The 24,991-nt window shown below is 36.7% G+C and overlaps 1 protein-coding gene across 3 annotated transcripts; it reads right to left on the bottom strand.

Moving 5' to 3' along the window:
* On the bottom strand, positions 1-24,597 carry HSPH1 (heat shock protein family H (Hsp110) member 1). 3 transcript variants are annotated; one of them, XM_069467380.1, is made up of 19 exons: positions 24,281-24,460; positions 21,514-21,571; positions 19,184-19,324; positions 18,294-18,416; positions 16,451-16,550; positions 15,030-15,163; positions 14,332-14,576; positions 13,445-13,673; positions 11,845-11,951; positions 11,464-11,597; positions 9,082-9,290; positions 7,254-7,385; positions 4,631-4,768; positions 3,937-4,062; positions 2,314-2,421; positions 2,102-2,221; positions 1,725-1,886; positions 711-867; positions 1-460 (listed from the first exon to the last, which is right to left on the bottom strand). In XM_069467380.1, exons 1-19 carry the CDS (start codon positions 24,385-24,387, stop codon positions 432-434), a joined length of 2,559 nt encoding a protein of 852 aa, XP_069323481.1. In that variant the 5' UTR covers positions 24,388-24,460; the 3' UTR covers positions 1-431. The 3 variants fall into 3 exon arrangements, with proteins under 3 accessions (XP_069323481.1, XP_069323484.1, XP_069323482.1); XM_069467383.1 differs by having other exon boundaries at positions 1-867; positions 24,281-24,597; XM_069467381.1 differs by lacking the exon at positions 7,254-7,385 and having other exon boundaries at positions 1-867.
* Positions 24,598-24,991: the final 394 nt, after the last annotated feature.

Raw genomic sequence — 24,991 nt, 5'->3', positions numbered from 1 at the left:
TTTAAAGCTCATAAAAGTTTTCACAATTAGTTACAACAGGATCAACATTTCTTCCATTTCACACCTTCACATGACAATGTACTGTATAGTGAGAGATAATTTTAAAGTTTTTGTTCTGCATGCTACTAACACATTTCACTAGCTTTTGTTTTACTCATTGAATTTTTAATATCAAAGCAAAAAGTCATATTCTATTGGACAGAACTGATTTTAGAAAGCCCTTATGAAATCAGACTTAGTCTTGTTTATAAACATCCACACCAACACACATGCTGAAATGGAGAGCAAAATGCAAGAAAACTACCTTGGCAGGAACAAATGCTTAATGATTTTAATCACAGCCTTCTTGAACAAGCAGTACAGTTTTTTTTTCTCCAAGACAAAAGTCAATTTCATCCTCAGTGATACAAATGGTAAGATTGCACAGAAGCTTAGTATGAATTCACAATTCCACAGGAATCTGAAAGTTACCAAGGCAATTTTCCCTTTTAGGATCATAAAGACTACAGACTTAAGCTTTTTTCTTTTTCCATATAATACACAAAATTTCTAAACATCCTTAAAAAAGAAAATATAAATAGTCTCAGTATGTTATGTTAGAATCACATACTATGGCAAAAATATTTTATTAATAGAAGGAATAAGCCAATTTAATGTTATCTAGTCCAAGTCCATATTAACAGAATTCTTCTCATTAGGGTAACATTCACCATTCTGATGTGGAGGTTCAGCACCGAAATTATTTTTGCCTTCTAAATCTTCTTCCTTTCTATCAATATTTGGGCCATTTGGAGTTCTTTCCAGTTTGGGTGACTCAATTTTTGGTTTGGGTTGTGTTACGACAGGTTCACAAGTGTTGTTCAATTCCTAAAGAATGCAAGTTATCAGATTAACTCAGATCCATCCAGTTCATTTTCAACTTCCTCACATACCTGACCCAATGTTTTTCTACCAACTCCAATTATACATCAAAGAATTCCAATTTCTCGTAACACTTGCCCAAAACCACAGCTTTAAGCCTGACCAAACAAGAATGGAACAGTCTTCTAGGATGTGTCAAGGAACTTGCTAGGTACCCTCCCCTTTAATCCTGGCAGTAGGAACATGGTTCACAGAAGTAAATAACTTCAAGATCAGGAAAACTGTGAGCAAAGAGCTGGAATTCATGTCTATAGCTTCAAAATGATAGTAGCTTAAAAGGCCCACTTTTCCTTGACTTTCACTGTGTCTGAATAGCATTCCAGACAGAGAGCATTTCCAACTTCCTTCAAGTCTCACACATTCACATCAGGGCCTTCCTTGATAAATACCAATCTGGCTCCACTCCATAGCCTAGAATTTCCTAAATCCTTTTCCCCCTACTTTATTTTCCCCCACAGCACTGACACCGTCTGATACATGACACATACTTGTTTACTGTTGGTCTCCCTCCCACTAGAATGTGAGTTCCACAGGGGCAGGGACTTGTACACTGAATGTTTAACCCTGAGAACAATGGCTGGCACGTGACAGGGGTTCAGCAAACATATTTGTTGAACTGAATAAATGAAGAAATGAAAAATCAACAGAAACTTAGAGATCTTCTATCTTTTGTGATACAATAATAAACCAAGAAAAAATGGTCTCAGTTAGGATGAGGAAAAATGGCTGCTTAAGGTTCAAATGATTCCAATTCAAGTCCGTAAGAGAACACCCAGCAATATAAACGTGATAGTAACATTCACCTTGATTTTTGCTTTAATTTCCTGAGCACGTACAACTGGATCCTGATTGAGACTCTTCTTAGCCTGAGCATTCATGACATTATTCATCCACTCCATCACTTCATTAACAGACTTCTCAACCTTTTTCATTTCAGACTCATCAATGTGGTTATATTTCTCATCCTGAACAGAAAAAGCAGTCATTCTGTAGAATTAAGTATTTAACAGTCACATCTAATTTGACCCAGCTTTCCATGTGGTTCAAATCTACCTCTAGTCTCAAATACCATAATTTTTCATTTAAGACTATTTATTTGTGATGAGGATTCCTCAACTTAAATGTTAGCTCATTAAAATATAGGCAAACTTCCTCACTATGTACAAAAAGACTGACTTACCTTATTTCTGAAGTCAGCTGCTATCTTGGCATAGTGCTGCAGCCTCTGTCCTAGTTCTTCAAACATCTTTGGCCGTTCTTCAGCTTCTTGAAACCGAACTTTAACCGGAGTGCCAATTTTCTAAAATAAAATGTAGTAAGTAGTTGTCATAATCTTAAAAATCTATAGTTTAAAATGCAGGTATCACTTTTCAGGGGGAGAAAAGGACCTACCATTAGCTCTTGCAATTTATCCACATACGCTTGTTTAGCTTGGTCCTCTCCTTCTTCATAGAGCCAGTCTTCAGTCTCTGTGAGGAGTCTCAAAAAATTTTGATGATCCTTAATAGGAAATATGACAAGATTAGTAGCAATCTTAGTTCAGAAGTTTTCACAACAAAACAGAGGCATTCTCAGAAGTGTTAAACATTAGGTAGCTAATCTTGTCTAAGAAAGCACTTTGATTAGCTGGATTCTCTTCACTAAAAAATACCAAGGAGCAATTAAGCTCTACTATTTATTAGCTTCACACAATATTTTTACATGAGGAATTGACAGTTATTCTTTGGCTTCTCTGTCTTGTTACGGTGACATTTGGGAGATTTTAGAAAACTGCTCTTATTGACTTACAATATTGTAATACTCTATCTTAGAAGCCCAATTTTGGACAACCTATACACTGAAATGTGGTTATAAAAGAGCAATTATTTTCTACTCCCTCAAACAATTAGGTCTTTGTTAGTTACTTTTTTACACTTCCACAACTATCAAATACTGAAAGAGGAGCTAGATGAATCGAAAAATCCAATCACTCCACATAGGAAAAAAAATCACTCCTAATCAATTCATCTAAGGTATGTACTTCTACTCTAGCTTTGGGAAATCTAGCCTAGTTGGGCTGTCCCTACTTTAGAATCCCAAATAAGAAACCTAGGAAATTTCAGGTCAGAGATAAGAACCTAACCACAGTATAAGATAGCCCAAGGATCTTAGGACTAAAATAGACTCTGAATTTCAGTTTAAATGATCTGTAACTTCGGAATTAATCCCCAAACCAGGGCCAGGAGCAATGGTTCATGCCTATAATCCTAGCACTCTGGGAGGTCAAGGCGGGTGGATCGTTTGAGCTCGGGAGTTTGAGACCAGCCTGAGCAAGAGCAAGACCCTGTCTCTACTAAAAATAGAAAGAAATTAGCTGAACTAAAAATATATAGAAAAAATTAGCCGGGCATGGTGGCACATGCCTGTAATACTAGCTACTCAGGAGGCTGAGGCAAGAGGACTGCTTGAGCCCAGGAGTTTGAGGTTGCTGTGAGCTAGGCTGACGCCACGGCACTCACTCTAGCCCGGGCAACAGAGCGAGACTCTGTCTCAAAAAAAAAAAAAAAAAAAAAAAAATTCCCAAGCCACCCTAGATTGTATCTAGCCAATTTCCCCCCCCCCCAAATCTCATCTTTCACAGTTGTGCTTCTGGAATTTACTCACACCCATACTGAGTGAGAGTCAAGAAAAGGGCTAAGAGACTAATGGGGCTTTATAAGCTCTGGAATGACCAAGTCTTATAGGATAAAACAATGACAGAATGCTACCAAGGGAGCAGTGTCATGGAAAAAGGTTTGAGGTCTTTGAAAGCAAGGATTTTCTCTTATTTATCTTTGTAGCTCCCATAACTGTGATGCCATGTGATGTCAAAGAGCTACTGGGGTACACCACCATAAAATAAACTGCTCATCACTAGTGAGTCTCTTTCTCCATGACTTTGTTTTCTGTTTTCAAAAAGTTCAAGTTACATAATCCAGTAGAGATTTAAATGTCAAATTTGATATTAAACACTTTACATGAGACAATCAAACATACCTGCTCAGATATAAATTTTTCATATGGTCCACAAAGCTTATCTCTGAACTCATACACATATTCCTCCACGGCATTTTTGGCATCATTTCTTTCTTTTTCCAATTTATCTTGCATTATCATCTTACCCTGACAAGAAACAGGAAGTTATTCCAGTCTTCTAATAACTCAAACTAAATTTTAACTATTAGACTCCAATGCTAAAAAGAAAAAAATCAGTGATCACAACGGAACAAATGACTGTTAACAGTTCCAATTTATACCTCATAAAACTCTTCCTACAAACCCTACAGAGATCTTCATTTTCTAAATTCCTATTCTGAAGTGTTTTTATTTAAGATCAGGTAATAAATTATATGGCTTTCACATTTCAAATTTAATACTAAGCAACTCAGTGCTTAAATGTAATTGTTTTTCTGCATATGGTTAAAGGATTGTCTCATATTGGAATACTGGCCAATGTACAATGGTTACATTGCTACAGACCTCTCTAATAAGGATGAAAAAAAACCTCAACAAAACTTATAAAAAAAAATTAAATTGAAAAATCCATTAGCTCTGGCTTCATTCTATCCTTAAAACTATATACAACTTGGGACTTGGACAAGAATTATAACCATTTATCTATTAGAAATACGGGTAACAGGGCCAAACAACTAAATATTCCAAAATAGAAATATTTCATTGAAGTACTTACCTCTGTCTCAATATACATGTTAAGTAGGTCTTTCCCTAACTGCCAGACCAAGTTGGCTTCAATAGGTAGCTCAACATTCACCACCTTTATTTTGGGTTTTTTAGCTTCTGGAGGCTGGTCAACTTTTTTTTCATTTGCCTTGGGAAGGAGGATAAAAACAATGGGAGGAATTCTTAAATAATCCTTGGTAAAATAAAAAACTTCCCTATCATACTTACTGATGACTTCAGCAAAAATAAAATCCCTAAAATCATAAAGTGGCTAGAATCTGTAAGATCAACTAATTCCCACTGCCCATTTTAAATTACGATTGCAAATAAACAAATATGTTGTACTTCCTTCAGAAATTCACCAGGATATTTTTCTCTTCTCATATTAAACTTATTCTCTCCTGCTAAAGTTTTTCTTCATAGGTCTTTACTTTCTAATCCCTTTGAGCGTTTCTGTGAATCCCAGAAGTCAAAATTATTAAATTAACCTTATCTTTAAATTATAGAATCTAGAACCTGCCACCTAAGATAGGCTTTGACCAATGCTAAGCATGTTAGGATCAACTCAATTCCTATGTTTTAGGCCCTATATCCCAGTATTATGCCAACCTTAATTACAATTAGCACTATGCTGAGTGCCTTTAAAATTTCCTTACTGAACTTGGAGATTATATACACACACACATATTATTCCTACTATCTGCCTTTGAGTTGCACCTCTTCTCATAAGCAACTCTGCAAGGTTAAAAGAGTCTTAAAGTACCAAATGGAATGATGTAGCAAATGCTAATAGTTTATTGCAGGGTTTTCAAAATACGTAAATACAGGGCTAAAGAAGTAGGAATCTCCAAGGCCTTTAATTTTCCAAGCGTTTTCTATGTATTTCCATTTCTGCAGGTTCCTGCTAGCACAAATGACAAAGAACACAAATGAGGAGACTCAGCTGCATGATAGATTAGATGACAACTAAGGTGTAAAACATGTACCCTGATGGGCTAGGATGGTAAGATGGAAACAGACTTGCTCATTAGACATAATAGTCACTGCCACAGGATAAATTTGGGGAGTTAGGAAGGATGTTAAGATTCTAGGCACTTTATCAAAGAATCTGGGACTAGAAAGAAGTCCAATGACTTGCCTAAAATTATAGAGATGGAACTAGATCACATGTTTCCCAGACTTATTTCAGTGTTCCTTAGAAGTCACACATCTATCATGTGCTGTAAAAGTTGTATCACTGTGGAAGAGCTAGACAGTCAACCTGTAGTCCTCCCTATGTCTTCTTCCTTCTACTGCACATAAGAATTTTCCAACATATTATGCAAGCTCTGAGGGCATGATCCATAAGAAAGAAAAACGAATTAGATGAAACATACACCTACGAAGACACAGCAGTGCAACAGATATTCAGGAACAAATCGATGACAGTACATGCATGGCAGTTAAGTCAAAATAAAACTATCTGACAGTATAAAATTAAACCAACAACTGACAAAACTAGTCTCAAACAATGACATTCCAACATGGAATGGATGAGGAACCCTCCCTGAAAGGGTGTGTGACAATGCTCCGAAGAGCTTGAGACTAGTGGTCCTACCTATGTTCTCCCAATACCATGTTCTAGATAGGTATTGAGACTATCAGCACAAGTCAGTTAATGTTTACCCTAAGTCAAGGGGAGTGATGTTGAAATTAAGCAACTATTCTTCCAAATAATCACCATCATAACTTAACTGGAAAAAAGAGAAAGTGGCTTTTGGAAACTAGAGTCAGGACCTGTAACTCATATTGGGAGCCCCACAAGATCAATCAGGGGATGGGGAAATTTAAAACTAGAAACTTTCACCTAGTGTTAAATCTATTTTGACCTCAATGAACAATTCTCTAATTTGCCTGAGGGTAAATAACTCTATCCTCAGAAAGTGAGAGAAACCAAACTACCAACAACAGGTTAGTAATTCACAAGCAACTTGCACAGAGAACAAAGTTCTACAAAGCATATAGTGATCTGGAGTAACAATGGAAACACTTCAATATCCATCTGACCATGAATTAAAGATCTGATTATAAACTGTCATTTTTCAAGGGACACAACACCACCATTTAATTTAGTTCCCAATACCTACTGCGGAAGCAGGGCAAAGGAATAATTGTTTTGAAATGCAATCTGGTTATTACCAGACCATCATAATTAATTTACTTAAATGTGACAGATGACTTGAGAGGAGAAAAAAGTTTACTAGACTCCGATAGCCCATGTATTTATCATCTGACTGATGCAAGTGAAAACTAATCATGTAGCACTGGGATGTATCTATTTCTGCCTCTGATTATCAGATATCTCTGCCCTTTAAAAGACAACAAATGCCATGCATCAGTCTCTTGTTACTTGGAGTGGCAGTTAATAAAGAGAAGCTTTCAGTTCTAAAGCAGGACATTCACTTCCCTTAGTTGAACCTGAGTACCTCTACATGGTTTCAGTTGAAAAATACAAAGAAAATTTATTAAAAAAAACTCCTACATAGAATGAAATCACACTTGGTGCTTGCTCTTAAAACTGCAGATTGAATGATATCATTAATGATTACATGTTGCAACATTGTCTAATGGAATGAACTAGAAGAGTCACTCACTTTGTCAGCATCTGGGTTTTTGTTTTCTTCTGAGGTAAGTTCAGGTGAAGGGGGACACTGTGAGGTTTGTTGACCATCAGTTTGTACCTGGGGCTGTGTTCCAGCTTCACTGTTGTCTTGCTGGACATTTTTCTGAAATGAAAGCCCAGGCACAAAGGATGTAGAAAGCAGGTGTACTTGTATAAATTTAAAAAGTTATAGGGCACCAAAGACAGTACACTCAATTTCTGAAATCTTAACAGGTGGGGAGAAAAGGTACTGGAAAAAAACAAAATGAACACAAAGTACTCAAAAACTTCTTAAAAATTCTAAACCTGTAAGAAGTTCTTTGAATGATAGCAGTTAATATAGTTAAATAACACAAGTAAATGTTTGATTGATGTAGTGACAATCAAGAACTCTCCTTTAAGAAACTGTCATCTAACCTCATACAGATATTAACTCTCAAAAGCACCGGAAATAGGTTACTACTCCAGGCCTCTTTCCCAGAAACAAACTTCTGAAACCTTATTTCACCAGCAGCCACCATGCATCTCGACGTATCTCCATTTTAGTTTACTAAACAGCAACATAAAATAGCCAACCATCAGTTTTTCAGGGTTCATCATTTCAGCTTATAGATACCTAAGATTCTGTCCCCAATTTCTTTTCATGATCCAGCTGTTTACACCTTGAAAGATCTCAGGATAAAGAATAAATGCTATATGTTAACAATCCTGGTTAAAAATTTGGTAAAGAAGAAAAATGAACCCTAAGATTTCTCTAATTTTCTTTTTTAGTAGCCCTCAATCCTAATAAATCAGTGTTTGCTATGATCTTTTCCTATCTTTGGGAGAAGCCTGAAATATTCTAAGTTAACTACCTTCTACCCACCCTGAAATCTCTCATATTTTTCTTTCAAAGCTTCAAGATTCTAAGGCAGACGCTGAAGTACTTAGAAGGAGCATGTCTGATATCCAAAAGGTACTAGGAGATTAAGAAAATATATGGCACTGGTCATTTAACTCATTATACTGAAGAGTTTTTCTAGATGAGAATAAAACTAAGGTTCAGAATGTTAATGTTCCTTAAATGTTCTAGAATGGTAACAATGACCACCAGATACCACACGTTCTGACATCTTAACTGAAACAGTATACTCGGCCTGCCTCTTAAGCTATTTCTGATTATTCTCCAGAAATGAACTGTAACTGCTATAATACTTTGACCTTCCAAAATTCTTCTGTTGACCATGCAAAACTAGCACTCAAGCTAATGGAAGTCTAAATTAAGATGATGAAAATAACAACTCTTATACTATATACTTCTCTTCCTTCCTCCCACAATATACAAAACCATGTGAATAAAAACAAAAACAAGTTCTGAAATATCAAAGCCAATTTTGCCATACAATTAGAAAAACCTTTAATATTGGTAAATATTCCAGAAATGACAGTTTTTGTAGCAGTCTTTTTCAGTATCAGTCAACATTTGACTTCTCAATATGTGGTCTATGTCTTTAAAAAAACAAAACCAAAAAAAAAGGCCAGGCGTGGAGGCTCAGCCTGAGCAACATAGCAAGACCTAATGAAACATTACCTACATACTCTAAATTAAACTGTCATATACTGGTCCCTTCCAATTAAGTTATGCAGAATTTAGTCACAATTCAATGAATTCTAAGTTGTACGTTACCATTAACTGGCAAGTGCTATTATCATTACCCAAAATTCTGGTGAAAATTAATTATGAAGAAAAACACTTATTTGAACTCTTCCCTATCCTTCTCCTTTATCTTAAAATTAAGTCTACTCTGTATTCACACACAAAGGTTTATCCGCAAACTTACATCAGTGTCTGAGTTTTCTGGTGGTCTCTGATTCAGACATTCCATGTCTGCTTCAACAGAAGACACTTCATTCTCCTCAGTTGGGACCTTTTCCACCATAGATGCTGTAGAGATGGTGAAGATGCCATGGGTGTTGACTCGCACTTTAACTTTCACCTTAGATTTTTCTCCATCTTTCTGTGCAGAAACATTTTGAACTACAAAGCGGCCTAGAACAAAAAGAAACTGACAATTTTAGAATTGAATCTAAATCTCTATAAAGGAGACAGATAAGAAAAATACAAATGCTAAAAAAATGAAGCTTGAAACTGCTGCTATTTTTTATTTTATTTTTTTTTTTTTGAGACAGAGTCTCACTTTGTTGCCTGGGCTAGAGTGCCGTGGAATCAGCCTAGCTCACAGCAACCTCAAACTCCTGGGCTCAAGCAATCCTTCTGCCTCAGCCTCCCGAGCAGCTGGGACTACAGGCATGCGCCACCACGCCTGGCTAATTTTTTCTAGATATATTTTTAGTTGTCCATATAATTTCTTTCTGTTTTTAGTAGAGACAGGGTCTCGCTCTTGCTCAGGCTGGTCTCGAACTCCTGAGCTCAAACGACCCACCCGCCTCGGCCTCCCAGAGTGCTAGGATTATAGGTGTGAGCCACCGCGCCCGGCCGAAACTACTGCTATTCTAAAATTCTCTTCCCACTCTCTACTAAAGTGCTTTGATATATACTACAAATATAACCTCTTAACACATACTTCTAAGTATACAGTATACTTACAATACTTAGGATTAGTCTTAGTATGCCATAAAAACTTCCAAAGGCAAGGACATTGTTATAACTGTTTTATTTAACACTAGAGGTAGACACTGTAAGATACTGATAAAAAGTAGTCCTTTCCTCCTTCTATGCTATTTCTTCAGATGGGTGAGCACAAACTGGATGTGAAAAATCTGTTAGGAAGCATAAGGCACATGATATCAAGCACATGCTGAATTTTAATCCTATTGTTTTTTAAGGCATAATGTTCTCCTGATTAAATAATCAAAATATTTTGCTACATTTTAAATAGTGGAGGTGAGCCAAAACCTGTGTCAAACACTGAAATTAGTATGTGTAATACAATAGTTCAGAACATTATTGAGTAATGGTTAAAAGTGTAGACTTTAATCCAGACTGTCTAAGCTTGAATTCTGGCTGTGTGACTGGCTACACATTACCTAATCTATACTTCTGAGGATTGAGTACAGTACAGTCAGCACTTCCTACAGAACCAAGTTCTAAACGTATATCTCCCCATCAACAGTATTGTTATTCCGGAGACCACTAAACGAAAAGTATTTTGAACCTATTATGTGCAAAGGTCTAAATGAGATTTAACTGCCTTGTGTTTAAAGTGCTATGTATACAAACACACAGAAAGTTACAGATTTAATTACCAGGTCATTGACAAATGACAGAATACACCTTGGTTAATTGTCAAATCACCAGTTCAGGAAATAATTGCCAAGAGATCCATTTAAATAAACAGCATTTACTCTGGGGTATCCAAGACAAGTTGCAGGAGAGTGGCATGCAGGATGGCTTGTAAGTATGTGCAAGGTTTTCAGTTTCAGTGAAACACGAACAATTAGATGCCGTGCAAAAGAGCTTGGATTTTACCTTCTATACGATGTGAAATTAATGTGTAGAACCCCGTCTATCAAAATCTTACAGTCTATATGTAACGATTTCTCAAACTATTTTCCTAACAATAAATTCATGAAGACTGTTTTAAAAACAAAACAAGAACACCACAATTCTGGGTCAGAACAGTTTAGCCTTTAAGTAGTAAGAAAGAAAACAGAACCGACCAGGCTGGACTCCTTCAAGCAATTTATGAAAAGGTGTGGGGCAAGGGCGAGTCCTGAAACATCTGTCAATATTGGCCAATTTTACCTGTGGTCTGTGAAAGAGACAGTTACTACGGGTAGAAGTAGATGGAGTGTGTCAAGTATCCCCCCAAAAAATGTACCAAAAAGATGCACTGTTAGAAAACATTATAATACAAAGGTACATTTGAGAAGTAGTTTCACAATGGTATCTGACACAGGTTTTAAAATAGAAGTAACAGCCTGAAAATAAGATTTCACCTAGAGGAAAGGTTATTAAAGAAAACACTATAAAGTGTTCCTAAACATATATATTTGAAAATCAGGTTATTTCATCTCTATAGGCCAGTTTACTCATCAACAAAATGAAACTATTCTCCATCACCACTATTCTAAATAGAAAATGTCTCCACAAGGAATTATGGTCCCCTCAACAATGCTAAGAAACCTTTTTAAGTTTGTACACTGAATTATAAGCCACACATTTAACTAAAAGAGCAGAATATGTACAATTAATTGCTTACCTATTTTTGCTTCTGGGTATGGAACTCCTTGAGGATCAGAATAGAAAGCTTCTAACTCAAAAGGCCCCCTTCTCAAGAAGGTGAGAACTTTGGAGAAAGGAGCAGGATGGTTTCGACTAAATACTTCATGAACACTAGAGAGAAAAGGAAAAGGCATTCAGCAGATCAAGTATTAATGCCTGCTGTGCTACACAAACAGAAATACACTCTAAAATCTTTATCAATTCTATCTCACCATTTACAATTCCAAAATGAGAGAAATATTTTAGATTTGGCTGTTGAAAGATTCCAGGTAGATTAATAACTACTATAAAATTCATTGGTTAATTTTTCTTCTTTATATTAAAATATGGTATGTGAACATTATTTTCTGCTACATACCCTTCAGTATCTTCTGAATCATGGTTCCAGACCAGAGATATTGGAAAAGGAACCGCATCTGTGACGGAAAATTCTCTAACTTTATATGCTGGAGAAAGGATCGCACACTTAAAAAAAAAAAAAAAATTATCATGAGGTATGAATGGTTTCCACTCATATTTTAATATAAAACTCAATTCTAATGGGTGGGCAAGTTTTTCGTTTTTAAACTCAAATTCAAAAATTGTTAACAGAATACATCATCTTATTAAGCATAAAGAATGTATTCACTGTCTAAATGCTATGCTAATTACTACAAAGACAAATGATACAACAATCTTAGGAGCATGACAATTAAACCTAAGTTTCACAGGGGCTTAGAAAAAAACACTGTTCTTTCCAGAACATCTTGTTGATAGCAATTTCAGTGATAAATTGTATCACTTTGAATATTTACATAGATATTGACAAATAGCTCTGTGCACATCACTTTCCAAATGTCTAAGAAACTGAAAAGGGTAAAACTCAAGATGTTCATATTTTCAAGTAATTTCATAAATGAAGAAAGCAATAACGAATTCAAATTGTGGAAAGACAATACCCAACAGGTGAAGATTCATATATAGACAGGGCACATAAAAACAACTAACTAATGACATGGAACAGACCAAACCAAGGGAAAAAAGTCAATTCAGCTGTTTAGTATAGGTTCCTTCAAAAAAGCCAAAATTAGCTCTACTTCTGAAGAAAGTATAAATGTCACACCTTTGAGAGAGTTAAGGAGGCATATTCCATCACGAAAGAAAACGCAAGAACAAAAACCCCATAAAACATGATGTATTATGACAATCCAATGGATTATCATTAATAATCGGTGTCTACATATTCTTCCTTTTATAGGTGTGAAAGGACAATAAATTTAAATAAATACCTTTATCTACAGAATCTTGCTTTATGTTTAAAAAAACCTGCTAATTAGATCAATACTCAAACATGTTAACTTTAAATTTTAGTTAAAACTATTTAGACTTTATTTTACTATAATGTCCTAAATATAAACGAATTTTTATTTTTTTTAACCAATAACTTACACATTTGGTGCTTTTGCTTCACCAAATTAACTTCATGCTTTTGGGCTGCCTTTTTATTTGATAATCAGATTAAAAATCAAACTGGGGGTAAAGGAGGGTTATCTGTTTTCTAAAACCATTTGTTAACTAATACTCTTAACTCTGAAAACTCCCACAAATCAGTTCCTTATTACACAAGATTACCATTCTAAATTCCCTCCTATGTGCTTTGTAACAACTGCCACCACCACATAAGCTAATTATAGTGCATCAGCTGAGTTTTCTGTGATCCCCTCAGAATCACACCTGTTTCTGATCCCCGGTTTGAGAAAAACCAGGTCAGTAGTTCTTCTAATCTAAATTTACTGGATATTTTCCAGATTTGAACATCCTTGTCTCCCCAAAGCCTTCTGGGGTTTATTTAAAAGTAACTTCCTTCTGCTATCTAATTAGGCACAGGGCTCTGTTTATTTTATTAACCCACCACGATGACATAAAATGGAAACTATTTAAGGGATGTATTTCAAGTAAAATCAGGGCTGAAAAAGTACCTGTAACGCACATCCTCTGGCAACTGCTTCATCTGCATTGAGTGTTGTGCTAATATCTTTGCCAAAGAATTTGGCAATTCTTTCTTTCACGGCTGGAATTCGTGTAGCACCTCCAACTATCTCAACGGCACTCACATCGTCTACTTTGAGCTGAGTCTGTTCCATCAGTGAATGAAGGGGTACTTCTACCTTTTGCAGAAGTTCAGCACAGAGTTCTTCAAATTGTGACCTTAGCAAATAAGCGGAACACCTTATAAATTGTTAGAAAAGTCGTAAGACCAATCCTGTCCTACTTTTTAAATAATGAGTCTTACAGCCCAATGAATTTCATTCCCCGCCAATCCCTGGATCCCACATGGGCCAAGTTTAACTATATTATAGTTTGTACTTTGTTACAAAAAGTTGTATGTATGTATACATAAAATACACAACTTTCATTGTACACATACATACATACAAAATGGGTACAAGAAAGGCCATGGCGAAGAAAATCAGTTCTACTGGTATTACTGGAAGATATCACTTTTATATTCTTAAGATTGCCATTTTACCTTCTAAATGTTTCATGCAATCTGGTTCCCACTACTTTCAATAGTTATTTCTATTCACTTCATTGTATCTCTATGAAACTATTACTCAATTACTGGCCCAGAAATACTAAAAAATGAAAAATACCAAAAAGATTTCATCATGGGGATAGTGAACTTATTTTTTAAAAAACTCTCTTTGCAGAAGTGCCCCTAGAGCTAATGGTGATAAACAACAGTCTCTCCAGCCATGGGCCATGTAGCCCACAATCCTGAAATGCAGGCCAAGGCTCACAACACCCCAGGCTACAGTTTCAGGAAAAAGTTCCATCTATCTCATCTGCAGAATTCGAGACACACCTGTTCATCTTTCCCGAAACATCTTTGTCATTCATGAAGCATTCGATATTCAGTGGTAGGTCTGTACTGTTAGAGCTCATTAGCTTTTTCAGTTTTTCACACTCCTGATACAGACGAAGGAGTGCTCGTATTTTCGATTTTGCATCCAACTTGTATTTAGTTTTAAATTCTGCACAAAAATATTCTACTAATTTTTCATCAAAGTTTTTTCCTCCTAAGAAAGGATCAAAAGCTGTTCCCAGTACCTAATTTAGTTAAAACAACAAATAACCTGGTTATTTTCAATCACATTTGCAAGTAGCATCTCAAATATTACTACTCAACTGAAAACTAAGAGGCTCAAGACTTGCATTTAAATCATAACATGAAATCCAAGTCAGAAATTTAACTACAAACTCCAAATGTAACGCTAAATCTAAGATTTTTTTAAATTTTTTACTTATAATCACCACACAGAAGATTAAAAAAAAACAAAAACAAAAACACTTTTCTTTTCCTAAGACAACTTAAGTATGCTAAGATAACTACATCATCTTTATGGAAATCAACCCTAGCAACAATTCCTCGTTAAAAGTCTTTACCTAAAATAACACTTACTACCAAGAAGAACAAGCATTGTGAAAAGGCTCAGTAGCTTAAAGTAAAAATATGAGAGTTTTAATATGTTTTGGTCACTTAGTTCCAATGTATCACTTTACCTTCAATTTTCCCTTGTTAAAAGCACAGGCTGACACTTGAAAGGCTGCGTGTCCCATATCAACAAAAACCACTATTCGAGGTTTCTCATCCAGGCTCGGAAGATCCTGCTTATAAATTCCGTAATTCAAAGCGACTACAAAAAATAAGTATGTTTCAAATCTTTGGTTCATACTTCCTTAGGAATTTCATTGTTACATATAATCACACATGCAGGAAACTTGACTATACTTGAAACAATTAAAAGTGAACACACTCTCTTTATACCTGACTTCAGACTGATATTCTTGGAATCAATTATTATTCTCTAATTTTAAAACAATGCTCAATCACTTTTCAATATATGGAGAGATGTGCTAGACAAAACATACATGATGTGAATAAAACAAACTGTAACCACATTTCACAAATATCAGACTCATTATGCAATACTTACATTTTAACCACACAACCTGCTAGGAGACTGCTTATCCAAAAGAATTAAAAACTTAATACACAACTACAGCAACTGCAGTTCCTACCAATGTTTTTTAGATTGGAGGTAGATAACTTATTTACCTTAAAGAGTCTATGTTAATTTTCTTTTTCTTTTTTTTTTTTGAGACAGACTCTTGCTCTGTTGCCTGGGCTAGAGTGCTGTGGAGTCAGCCTAGCTCACAGCAATCTCAAACTCCTGGGTTCAAGCAATCCTTCTGCCTCAGCCTCCTGAGTAGCTGGGACTACAGGCATGCGCCACCATGACCGGCTAAGAGTCTGTGTTCATTTTCCCTGAACTTTGAAACTACTGTATTTCTCAACACGTATATCTAAGAACATGTCTTTAGCAATACTTAAGTTTTTCAGAAACTTATTAGAAATATGCTAAGAAAAAATCATAAGAACTTTTTTTACTTTTTGTATCAGAGTAATAAACTGATAAAAGCCCTAGGAGGAGTGAACAGTGACTGCTCTGCTCACCACTATTTCCATAATACCTAGCTCAATGTGTTCAAATAGTACAGGCTTAAATATCTGATGAAAGATCACCTCCTAAGTACAGTTCAGAAAATATGAGTAAAAAAATTGTAACTAAGTCAATACTTGTAGCCAAAGTATAGCTGTGAAAACTAGACTAAGATTTTGGGAAAACTTATTTCTTAACTAGAAAAGCAATGTACGGAAATAAAAAGTTACATCCAATCCACCTAATTCAAAGGATTAAAAAATATACAAGAATTTTTTAATGAAAGCAAATTCTTAAGTTTGATAAAGCACCAATTTCTTATTAAATGGAAGTATTTTAAGAAGAATTTTTGCTTTCAAATCTAACCCATGTTTTATAATAGGCTGTGATTCCACATCTACATGAAAGTACTAACACCCAGGGTACCTTAAGTCTAGTTTTGATAGTATATTCACTTCTACACAAACACTTTTTCCTTACCAGCTGTCATGTCATTCATAAGTCTTAAACAGTTTAGGCCAACAATCTGTGCAGCGTCTAACACAGATCGCCTCTCAGCATCTGTGAAGAAGGAGGGAACCTACAAAGAAGAAAGAAAAATTTTAACTTATCTAGAACACAAAAAATGTTTACAAATTCCTCACAAACCACTCACAATAAATTCTCAACAGCCCAGCTAAGTAGGTGGCTAGCCAAATCACGAAACAGGTTTAGCTGTAGACTCAGTTTCTAACAAGTTCCTCAACTTTCAGAAACAGTAATTACTTCTGAAAAGATTGTCCTAGAATTATAGTGTCAAAGTAATTTTTACCATAACCAAATTTTAACCTGAAATAAAAATTAACCAGGATTTTCATAAGACATATTGAAAGTTACTTAAATCTAACAGAAAAGTTTAAGTGGACGAAGTACTGCTTCCAAACTAGAAATATTAGAAAATTACAGTGCTAAACCAAGATTTAGTGTTAAATATAATTAAACTACAGGTAAAGACTATATGAACTTAAAGATAACACAGAGCTAATTCTAACATGTGCCACTACCCTTCAGCTGCGCTTCACCAAGTTCAAGCATTAATACACGATGGAGTACTTTTAAATTCAGAAGACCTGTTAAGATTACAAAAACACTTCTTGGCAAAGGCCTTTGATTTTACTAAGAGCAAAAACAGCTCAAGGATTGAAGTTTCTTACAGCATTGACCTGTGTTCTTCTAGCTGTAATTCTTCTATCTTCTAGGGCAACATTTTAACTAGGACACTCTTCAAGAAAAAAGTATCTAACACCATATTCATAGAATCCCTTAGATGAAAAGTACCTAAAAAAAATTTAGTGCACTGATTATTCAAATTTTCTTCTAAAGTATTTGCAGATGCTGGAGAGAGAATGGGGCAAGAGCAAAGATGGGTCTTTGCTCACCTTCCAAATCAGAATATCCCTTTCACCAGTTTTTGGTATTAGATTAAAGGAAAAAAAGAGAAAAAAAAGTGTCAGAAAAAAAAAAAGAGTAGAGAAACCACTGACTTATGACTTAATTCTTTAATTTTGCCAGAGATTAATATTTTTCTAAGTAACAGCCAGATATTCCTTTGGTAGAACACTTCTGTCTTACAAGGGCAAAAGGAGAAATTTTAGCCTTTCTACCCTCTATTCTTTCATGCTCTAGAATACGCTACCATAAAGGTTTTTTTTTCACTCATCTGGGCAGGCCACACTGTTCACTCTATAATGCAGAGACCATGCTGTAGTTAAGCACAAGAGCATGACCTACAGGAGATCAAAAGTGACCCAGGACATTTGGGAGAGAATTCCTAACTGCCTTTTTGGTGTCCGAATAAAAGATAATTTGTCCATTTCAAGTATTCCTTGATAATCTAACTAGCAACTGTCCACTGAAATTAGTAGGCTTGTCAGTACTAAAAATCTAGGTTTTGTCACTACCGATAGGCTAGGTTTTAAAACTCCTAACGCACTGCTGCTCAACTGAGGGTGGAATTCTTTAACCTGTGAAAAAACTCCCACAAGTTGTCTGATAATATAGCAACTAATTACATTAGAATACCACAAATGCTACCAGTCAATCTGTATTTTCAAAAAAGTCCCACAGAAGATGCTGTTTTATGCCCCTGGTCAAGAACTTTTGCAGCTTCTGGCTAAAAATACCACTTAAACCTACTTTGAAATGCTCTGGAACACCATGTTAATACTGTCCCTAAGAATTTTGATCTCTAGTAAAAGAACAGCTTTTCCACATTTGATATTTAAAAGTAATATAAAGAAGGCAAATTAAAAGACAACACACTGGCTTGCTGAATTATACTTACTGAAATAACACAATCTGTTACTGGTTTCTTGAGGTTGTTTTCAGCAGTTTCCTTTAGCTTAGTCAACAACATGGCTGTTATCTGCTCCACGCTAAACAGATGTTCTTCGTCCATGTACATTACCTATATTGAACAAAAAAACATTTTAAACATTGTAGTATTTAAGCTACATGCTAATATTAACTTCCAAATATTACCACATATTCTCTTCCACAAAATCTTTACTGTTATAGTTGTTCTGGAAAGAAGAAAGGGAGGAAAAAGAAGAGGAGGAGGAAAGGAAAAGAAAAGGAAAAAAGGAAGAAAGAACTTTTACCTACAGATGAAGGGGAGGGGTAAAAGCTAGGGCAGATTTCCCCTCAGCCACAGTCCTACTCAAAACATAGAAGGTAGTCAATTTCTACTCTAACTGAAAAGATGAATCACTGGGATAATTATTATTATGTGAAGAGATGAATCACTGGGATAAATATTATTATGTGTTGAACACAAGACAAAAATGTCCCTGCAAGTTTAAAAAAAGATTTCTGGTTGTATTACACTATCACTCTCCAAACAATTACAACTGGGCTGTCTTGAAACAGGCTTTTGTTTGATACATGAACACAATGTAGATTTTTTTTCTAAACACCAAATAAACTTAAATTTTTGCAATTGCCAAGAAGTTAGAAGAAACACAAGTTATAGCAGTATATACTATTTGAATCACTTCCAAAGACAATTTAGCATGTATCTATTACACTTTAAAAGGAGTTGGAAGAAAAAGAAACAGAAAAACCACTTGTCCAATTAAGAAATTTGAATTAAATATTTAATAAGTTAGTACTTTTCTCTATACACAAATTAAACAGTCTCTTATTAAGAAACCTCAAGTTGCTCAATTACATTACCTTTACTCCAACTCCACCATTTTTCAACGGAACCAAATCGTAACTTAAGTTTTCCTTCTCCTTTTGAATGAAGGGGTCACTGAATGCTCGGCCATGAAATCTCTTGAAGTTAGACACCGTATTGTTTGCATGAGTTATTTGCTGCAAAAGAAGTTTGAGATTCAAAATTTCTCTCTACCACCTACCAGTACCTTAAAGCAATTTTATAGCTAGCCACTTCACAATGCAAACCAACCCAATGGATACATTTAACTATCCCTGGGGCTCATCACTTTCACTGAGTTTCCCATCAATGTACAGATTTATAATTTCCTTCTTCTCCTATAGAAAATGCCAGAAGGTAAGCAGTGAGAGGAAACAAGAGGCAACAGTGTGACCAGACTTTAAAGCAGATTTAAAAATCTACAAGATAAAACTTAAAGATAGTGACACTATCACTAAAGATATGGAAAACCCCCAAGAACTGTTAACAACTTCATATTCCTTACCTGCCTGCCCCTCTCCTCTCCTCTCCCCACCCCCACCAAACTTGTAAAATTTAACACCCAATGAATAAGTGAATAGATTTAGAAGCTCTACAGTCAAATTACATTTTTTTTAGAGAGTCAATTTTTATAATAAATTGTTAAGAGGTCAGGGTAAAGATTTTGTGCCAGAAAACATATGGAGTGCTACTTTCCCTAGTAGCAATGGAATGCTAAAAAGGTAAAAGAGGCAAGAGTAATACAAAGTTTCTAATTTTCAACTGAATGTTCATGTTTTGATTATTTAGGAGCCATGGTTTTTAAATACAAGACACTGAACCTATACTACCTTACACAATCAGTGCAGATGTTTGTTAAATAAGGGCATACTCAAAACTCTCGAGCAGCTATTTTTAGCAACCTATATATTGAAAGTGGACAGTCATCTCTCAGGTAAATACATCAGGTTAAGGAGAAGTGCCTGGTTTGAAATTCAAGAAAACTGGAAGGAAATATGCCAAAAATGTTACGAGATTTTTTTTTAATCCACCATTTTGGTCAAATATTTTAGGGTAAACTCTATATTAAAAAGTTCCACATTAGAGAATCTTTCCCTTAAAGGGGTCAGTAGGAGCATTGTTGAAAATAATAATTAAAATATTGAAAACTGAAGACTTCTGAAATTATGAGGTTGAAAATACCACAACAGTTTATTTCATATATTTTTTTCTCTGATATACGGAACTCAAGCAAGTTTTTATATTAAATTTCCTTGGAATTCTAAAACTGAGATGAAACATGTCTACCGGCCAGATCTGAGCCTCGACTGATTCTCCTCAGCCACAAAGATGCAACAGTATCCTGAATGGGCACATTTAGGGGGACTGTGACTCCATTAAAGTCCCCCTCTCCTTTCAGCATGTTATTTTAAGTGTAACTATTTCTCTTCTTTCCTTTTTACCCCCTCTTTTGTCATGTATCTCTTCCAACCTAATTAGCCATAAAGTAGTATTACAATATATTCCAAAGTTTAGGATTTTGTTTCCTTATTAGCAGTACTATTTTCTGTATCTATAAAAATGCTTCCATTCTCTTTCTTAAAGCCTCTCAAAAAGTATCTTTTTTTTTTTTTTTTTAACTTTTTCTCTCCACATCTCCACAGGGTCTAGACCAGTGCTGTTCAAGAGAATTACAATGTGAGCCATAAACGGGAGCTACACATGCAAATTTTCTAGTAGTCACATTAAAAACTAGTAATAGGTTAGATTAATTTCAATAATTTATTTAGCCAAATATATCTAAAAAATTATCATTTCAGTATAATCAATACAAAAAAATTGATGATACAGTACTTTGCTTTTTTATTTCATTACAGATCCTCAAAGCCTCACGTGTATTTTGTACTTCAATTTTGATTCAGATCACATTTTAATTCAGCAATGGCTACCATACAAAGCACAGGTCTGGACAAAAAGTCCTGCCTAGTTACTAAGTAACCTGAAAATGCTTTTAAACACAGAACTTCTAAGAAGTTCCTTCTATAAAAGAAATCTTTTAACTCTTAAATGAGTATCATGGGAAACTTCAAATGAAAATATTTAATGTCTTGTTTATAGTTTTTAAAATGTAAATTAAGTTAAAAGGTGGCAAAATTTAAGGTTGCCAAGTTAGAAAGTTAAAGTAGATCTTATTTAATAAAACAAAAGAAACAAAAAGGGAAAAGTCATGATGAGGGTTCATAAAGAATACTTGAATTACATTTTTAAAACTCAGATGAGCTTAGAAACTTCATACTTTTGTCTCTTGAGATTTTCCTTCTACAACCTCTTCCTTAAAAAGTGATCAGAATTCTTTTGAAGAACATACCTGATTTTTGGCTGCAACTCCAATTGTTCTATTTTTTGATCCAAATGATATAACTGATCTAGAAAATACACAAACAAAAATGTTTCAAAAATGTTAAAATGCATACATGTAGACATTTTACACTTACAGGAGGGAAATTCTACCATAAATTTCCTACTCAAGCCAGAGGTGGACAAGTATAGCACAATTTTGGAGTCTACAGCTTTTGTCACATACTCAAAGAGGGCTTCCACTTAACTGCTGCTCTGAGAACCCAACCTAGGTGGCAGTCCTATCGTCCCAAATGTCTCAAGTGTAATCCTCCAGGTCCCCAATTATAAGGAAGTGAAGATTAATTCTGAAAATGTTTTCAATAATTAAAGGGTCTGTATTAGCTTGACCCCACACACAGCTAACAAAAAATGTGATGTAAACTCTACCTTTCTAAAGTAAAATATGATGTAACTCTACCTTTCTAAATATTTAGATTACATTGTAAAGAGTCATCAATTCTGTACAAATCTAAGCATCATTGTCATACCTATTTTTGTCCTTATATACCAACTACCTCTTTAGGAATCAAAAGTTTTTATGTACACTCATGCAAGTGAACCTAAGTTATACCTCTGGAGTTTAAAGAACACAAAAGAGGTTCTTATCTGGAATACTGTATTTGAGAAAGCCCAGTAAAAATGATCAGAAAAAGTACCACAGCAGAATGGAATATAAACATTGAGGAGGGAATAATCACTTATACTAAATCTGTTTTGAAGAAATGAAAAGTGATTTGTAACTGTGAGACAGCCTTCTCAGCAATGGAAAATGGAATACACAGTAACACAGAGCAGAGACAAGCTCAAGAAAAGTCTTCTGAGGAGGAGGTAAGTGAATTAGGTTTTGGATTAGAAGAGTGAGTTAATTCCAGATTACTAATCCAAATGGAATCTAATTGTAGATTAGTTACTCCTACCTAGGCAGGTAGGAGTAATGGTAAATGAGATGAGCAAAATGGGAATATACTGACAGCATTAAATACCACGCTAAATAAAGTTTACATTTGCTGTAACAGAAACACCCTGAACCTACATTATCTGAGCAGGTGCTAAAAAGCATCCTAAAAGGGAAGTGTCCAAGCAGAGGACCTTTAAGAAACCGTCCAAAAACAGAGTATCATGCTAAGCTTAGAGTAACTATACATTTGCAGAATGGATCTTCTGGAGAATCAAATTAATTGTACTAAATAGGAATTAAGAATGGCCAATGCAATTGAGTCAAACACATAGTTTAACAAGCACATTAAGGGGAACTCCAACATTGCTCTCGGTTTACGTTTTTCAGAGGCATACCTATTATCTTTAGTTTCACACAGTCGTCTCCATAGCCACATAACACAATTTTTTTTTCTACTCTCCTTTGAACAGCTTTCCTTCTTTCATTGGATGTAAGAAAACACAGATGGAAACCCCACCTAGGCATGAAAACTGAAATACTCCTTTCTTTCTTCCTAAATTCCAATTACAGAGCCTGTAGCACAGCGAGAAAGACTTAGAGCTGCAGAGGTCAATCTACGGGTTGCTGGGGAGAACTGTCTTCCCAATGTTACTAACATTGACAAATAATTTATTTTCTGATTTTCCATTAACTTTCATAAACATTCACCTGCACGCAAGTAAATCAGCCCATTCTGCCTTTGGGTTCAACGTTTTACTTTTACACTTTCCAGCTTGGTCTTGAGGGCATTTGAAAAAAAAAGACCTACGGTAATTTCCTTGAGAAAGAAGTAGTTTTAGTTTTCATCCATGCACACGCAAAGTATATTTATATATACGTATATTTATATACACACACTCTACATGCGGGTATATTTTTATATATACACACACATGCTCTCTTCAGAAAATAACCACCCTCAAAAGTTGCTTTTTAAAAGGTTGTCCTTTGCCCACTCCATGCTGCTGTAGAATTTAACGTTTAAAGCAGTGACAACATCCATCCTCTAAGGGCGTTCTAGCACAAAACTATGTAATTTTTATTGTCTCTTTTTGGTAAACTGTTCAAAATAAATAAAAATACGGTCTAGGATTCGTCACGAATGGCTCTCATACAATAAGCAAAAAAAAAAAAAAAAAAAAAGGTAATTTACATCTTTCGAAAATGATCCCGGGCACCAAGGACAACGTTAGAAACCAAGAGATTGGGTAAGAAGAGAAGGATTAATCCTTCATAGAAGTGATTCTGTGGTTGCTAACAACAGTCCGCCAGCTAACCGGACAAGCAGCGGGATAGAGGCTCTAGAAGCTTCCAGTTCATTTCGAGATTCACAATGCGGGGAAAAAAAGGCTCGGCAGCCCAGGCTCCGCGGTGCGCAAAGATATGCGCGGAGGGAGAGGGACAAGCTGGGGGCGGCTCAGCCAGCTCTGAGAAGCCGGGTGGAGAAACGGGGGCGGCCAAGGAAGGCGCAGGCTGCAGCTTGCCAAGAAAAGAGAGCGAAGTCCCGGACTTTGCATCAGCCTGGCTCCCAGTAGGAAGCCCGCCCAAAGTGACGACCCTGGGAGACTCGACTCTCGGACACCCCTTGCCCCCAAGCATCCCCAGGACACCCCCCTCTCCAATTTAGGGCGACAAGCTCCACACCTCTCTTTGGGAAAGGTCCCTCCCGGCCGGGTCGCAGCTCCCCACACCGCCTTCGCTCGCCGCGGTGTTTCGTAGCCAGCCCGCGAGCCTGGGGGTCCCCACGCTCTCCAGGCCCCAGAACCTCCCCCCAGGACCCCCGCAGACTGCCACTTACGGGGTGCACCGGTCGCTGAACTCGTTGGCGATGGTCTCGATGCCCCCAGCTCGGGCCACCGCGATGTAGCAGCTCTGCGAGCCCACGTCCAGCCCCACCACCGACATGGCCGGCTCGCGGTCCGCCTCCGCCTCGGGTCTGGGTCTGCGTCTGCGTCCTCGGCCACCCGCCTGCTCCTCCGGTCGCCGCTTCCTGCCCCGGTTGTGCGCGGCTGAGCCCGCGAGGTCTGCCCGTTCCTCTGTCACTCGGGTGGACTCACGGAGAGTCGGCCTGTCAGGCGTCTCGGCTTCCCCGGGGGCAGCGACGGTGGCAGAGGATTAACCCTGGGCGAGGGGGCGCTCGGGGTCCGCGGCTCGCTCCGCAGCTCGGGAAGACTACCGGCCTCACTCCGCCGCGGCTCGCACACCAGCGCCGGCGCCGATCTACCGACCCAAAAGGGGAGGTCCCAATTCCTCAGCTTTATGTATCGCACTGATGAGAACTTTCCAGAATCTGCGGCATTTACTCACCGGCGCCTCCACCGGCCCCTCCACGTGCCACTTCCGCTTCCTTCTTCTCGAGCCTTCTCGAAAGATTCTACCCAATGGGTGCCTGGTCCCCCTGAGAGCGGCCGCCGTTGCCATGGTGGCAGGAAGGCCGCTCCCGCGCCATTGGTTCAAGCAGCCCAAGTTGACCTGCCTCCGCCCCCACCCGCCCTAGCTAGAGGCTCTT

This window comes from Eulemur rufifrons, chromosome 4 (genome assembly GCF_041146395.1).
Source record: "Eulemur rufifrons isolate Redbay chromosome 4, OSU_ERuf_1, whole genome shotgun sequence".
NCBI classification, from domain to species: domain Eukaryota; kingdom Metazoa; phylum Chordata; class Mammalia; order Primates; family Lemuridae; genus Eulemur; species Eulemur rufifrons.
The sequence above is the reverse complement of the archived record's forward strand: the minus strand, read 5'-3'. Positions and strand labels throughout refer to the sequence as shown.

Bases quoted from the DNA above. Each gene is read 5' to 3' on its own strand.
- HSPH1 (XM_069467383.1), bottom strand. From the start codon at position 24,387: ATGTCGGTGGTGGGGCTGGACGTGGGCTCGCAGAGCTGCTACATCGCG. The intron at 11,598-11,844 runs GTATGTAGCAGA...TTTTCTCTCTAG, and splicing joins GATTCAGAAGATACTGAAGG to TGTTCATGAAGTATTTAGTC. The intron at 4,769-7,253 runs GTGAGTGACTCT...CTCCTTCCCAAG, and splicing joins AAAACCCAGATGCTGACAAA to GCAAATGAAAAAAAAGTTGA.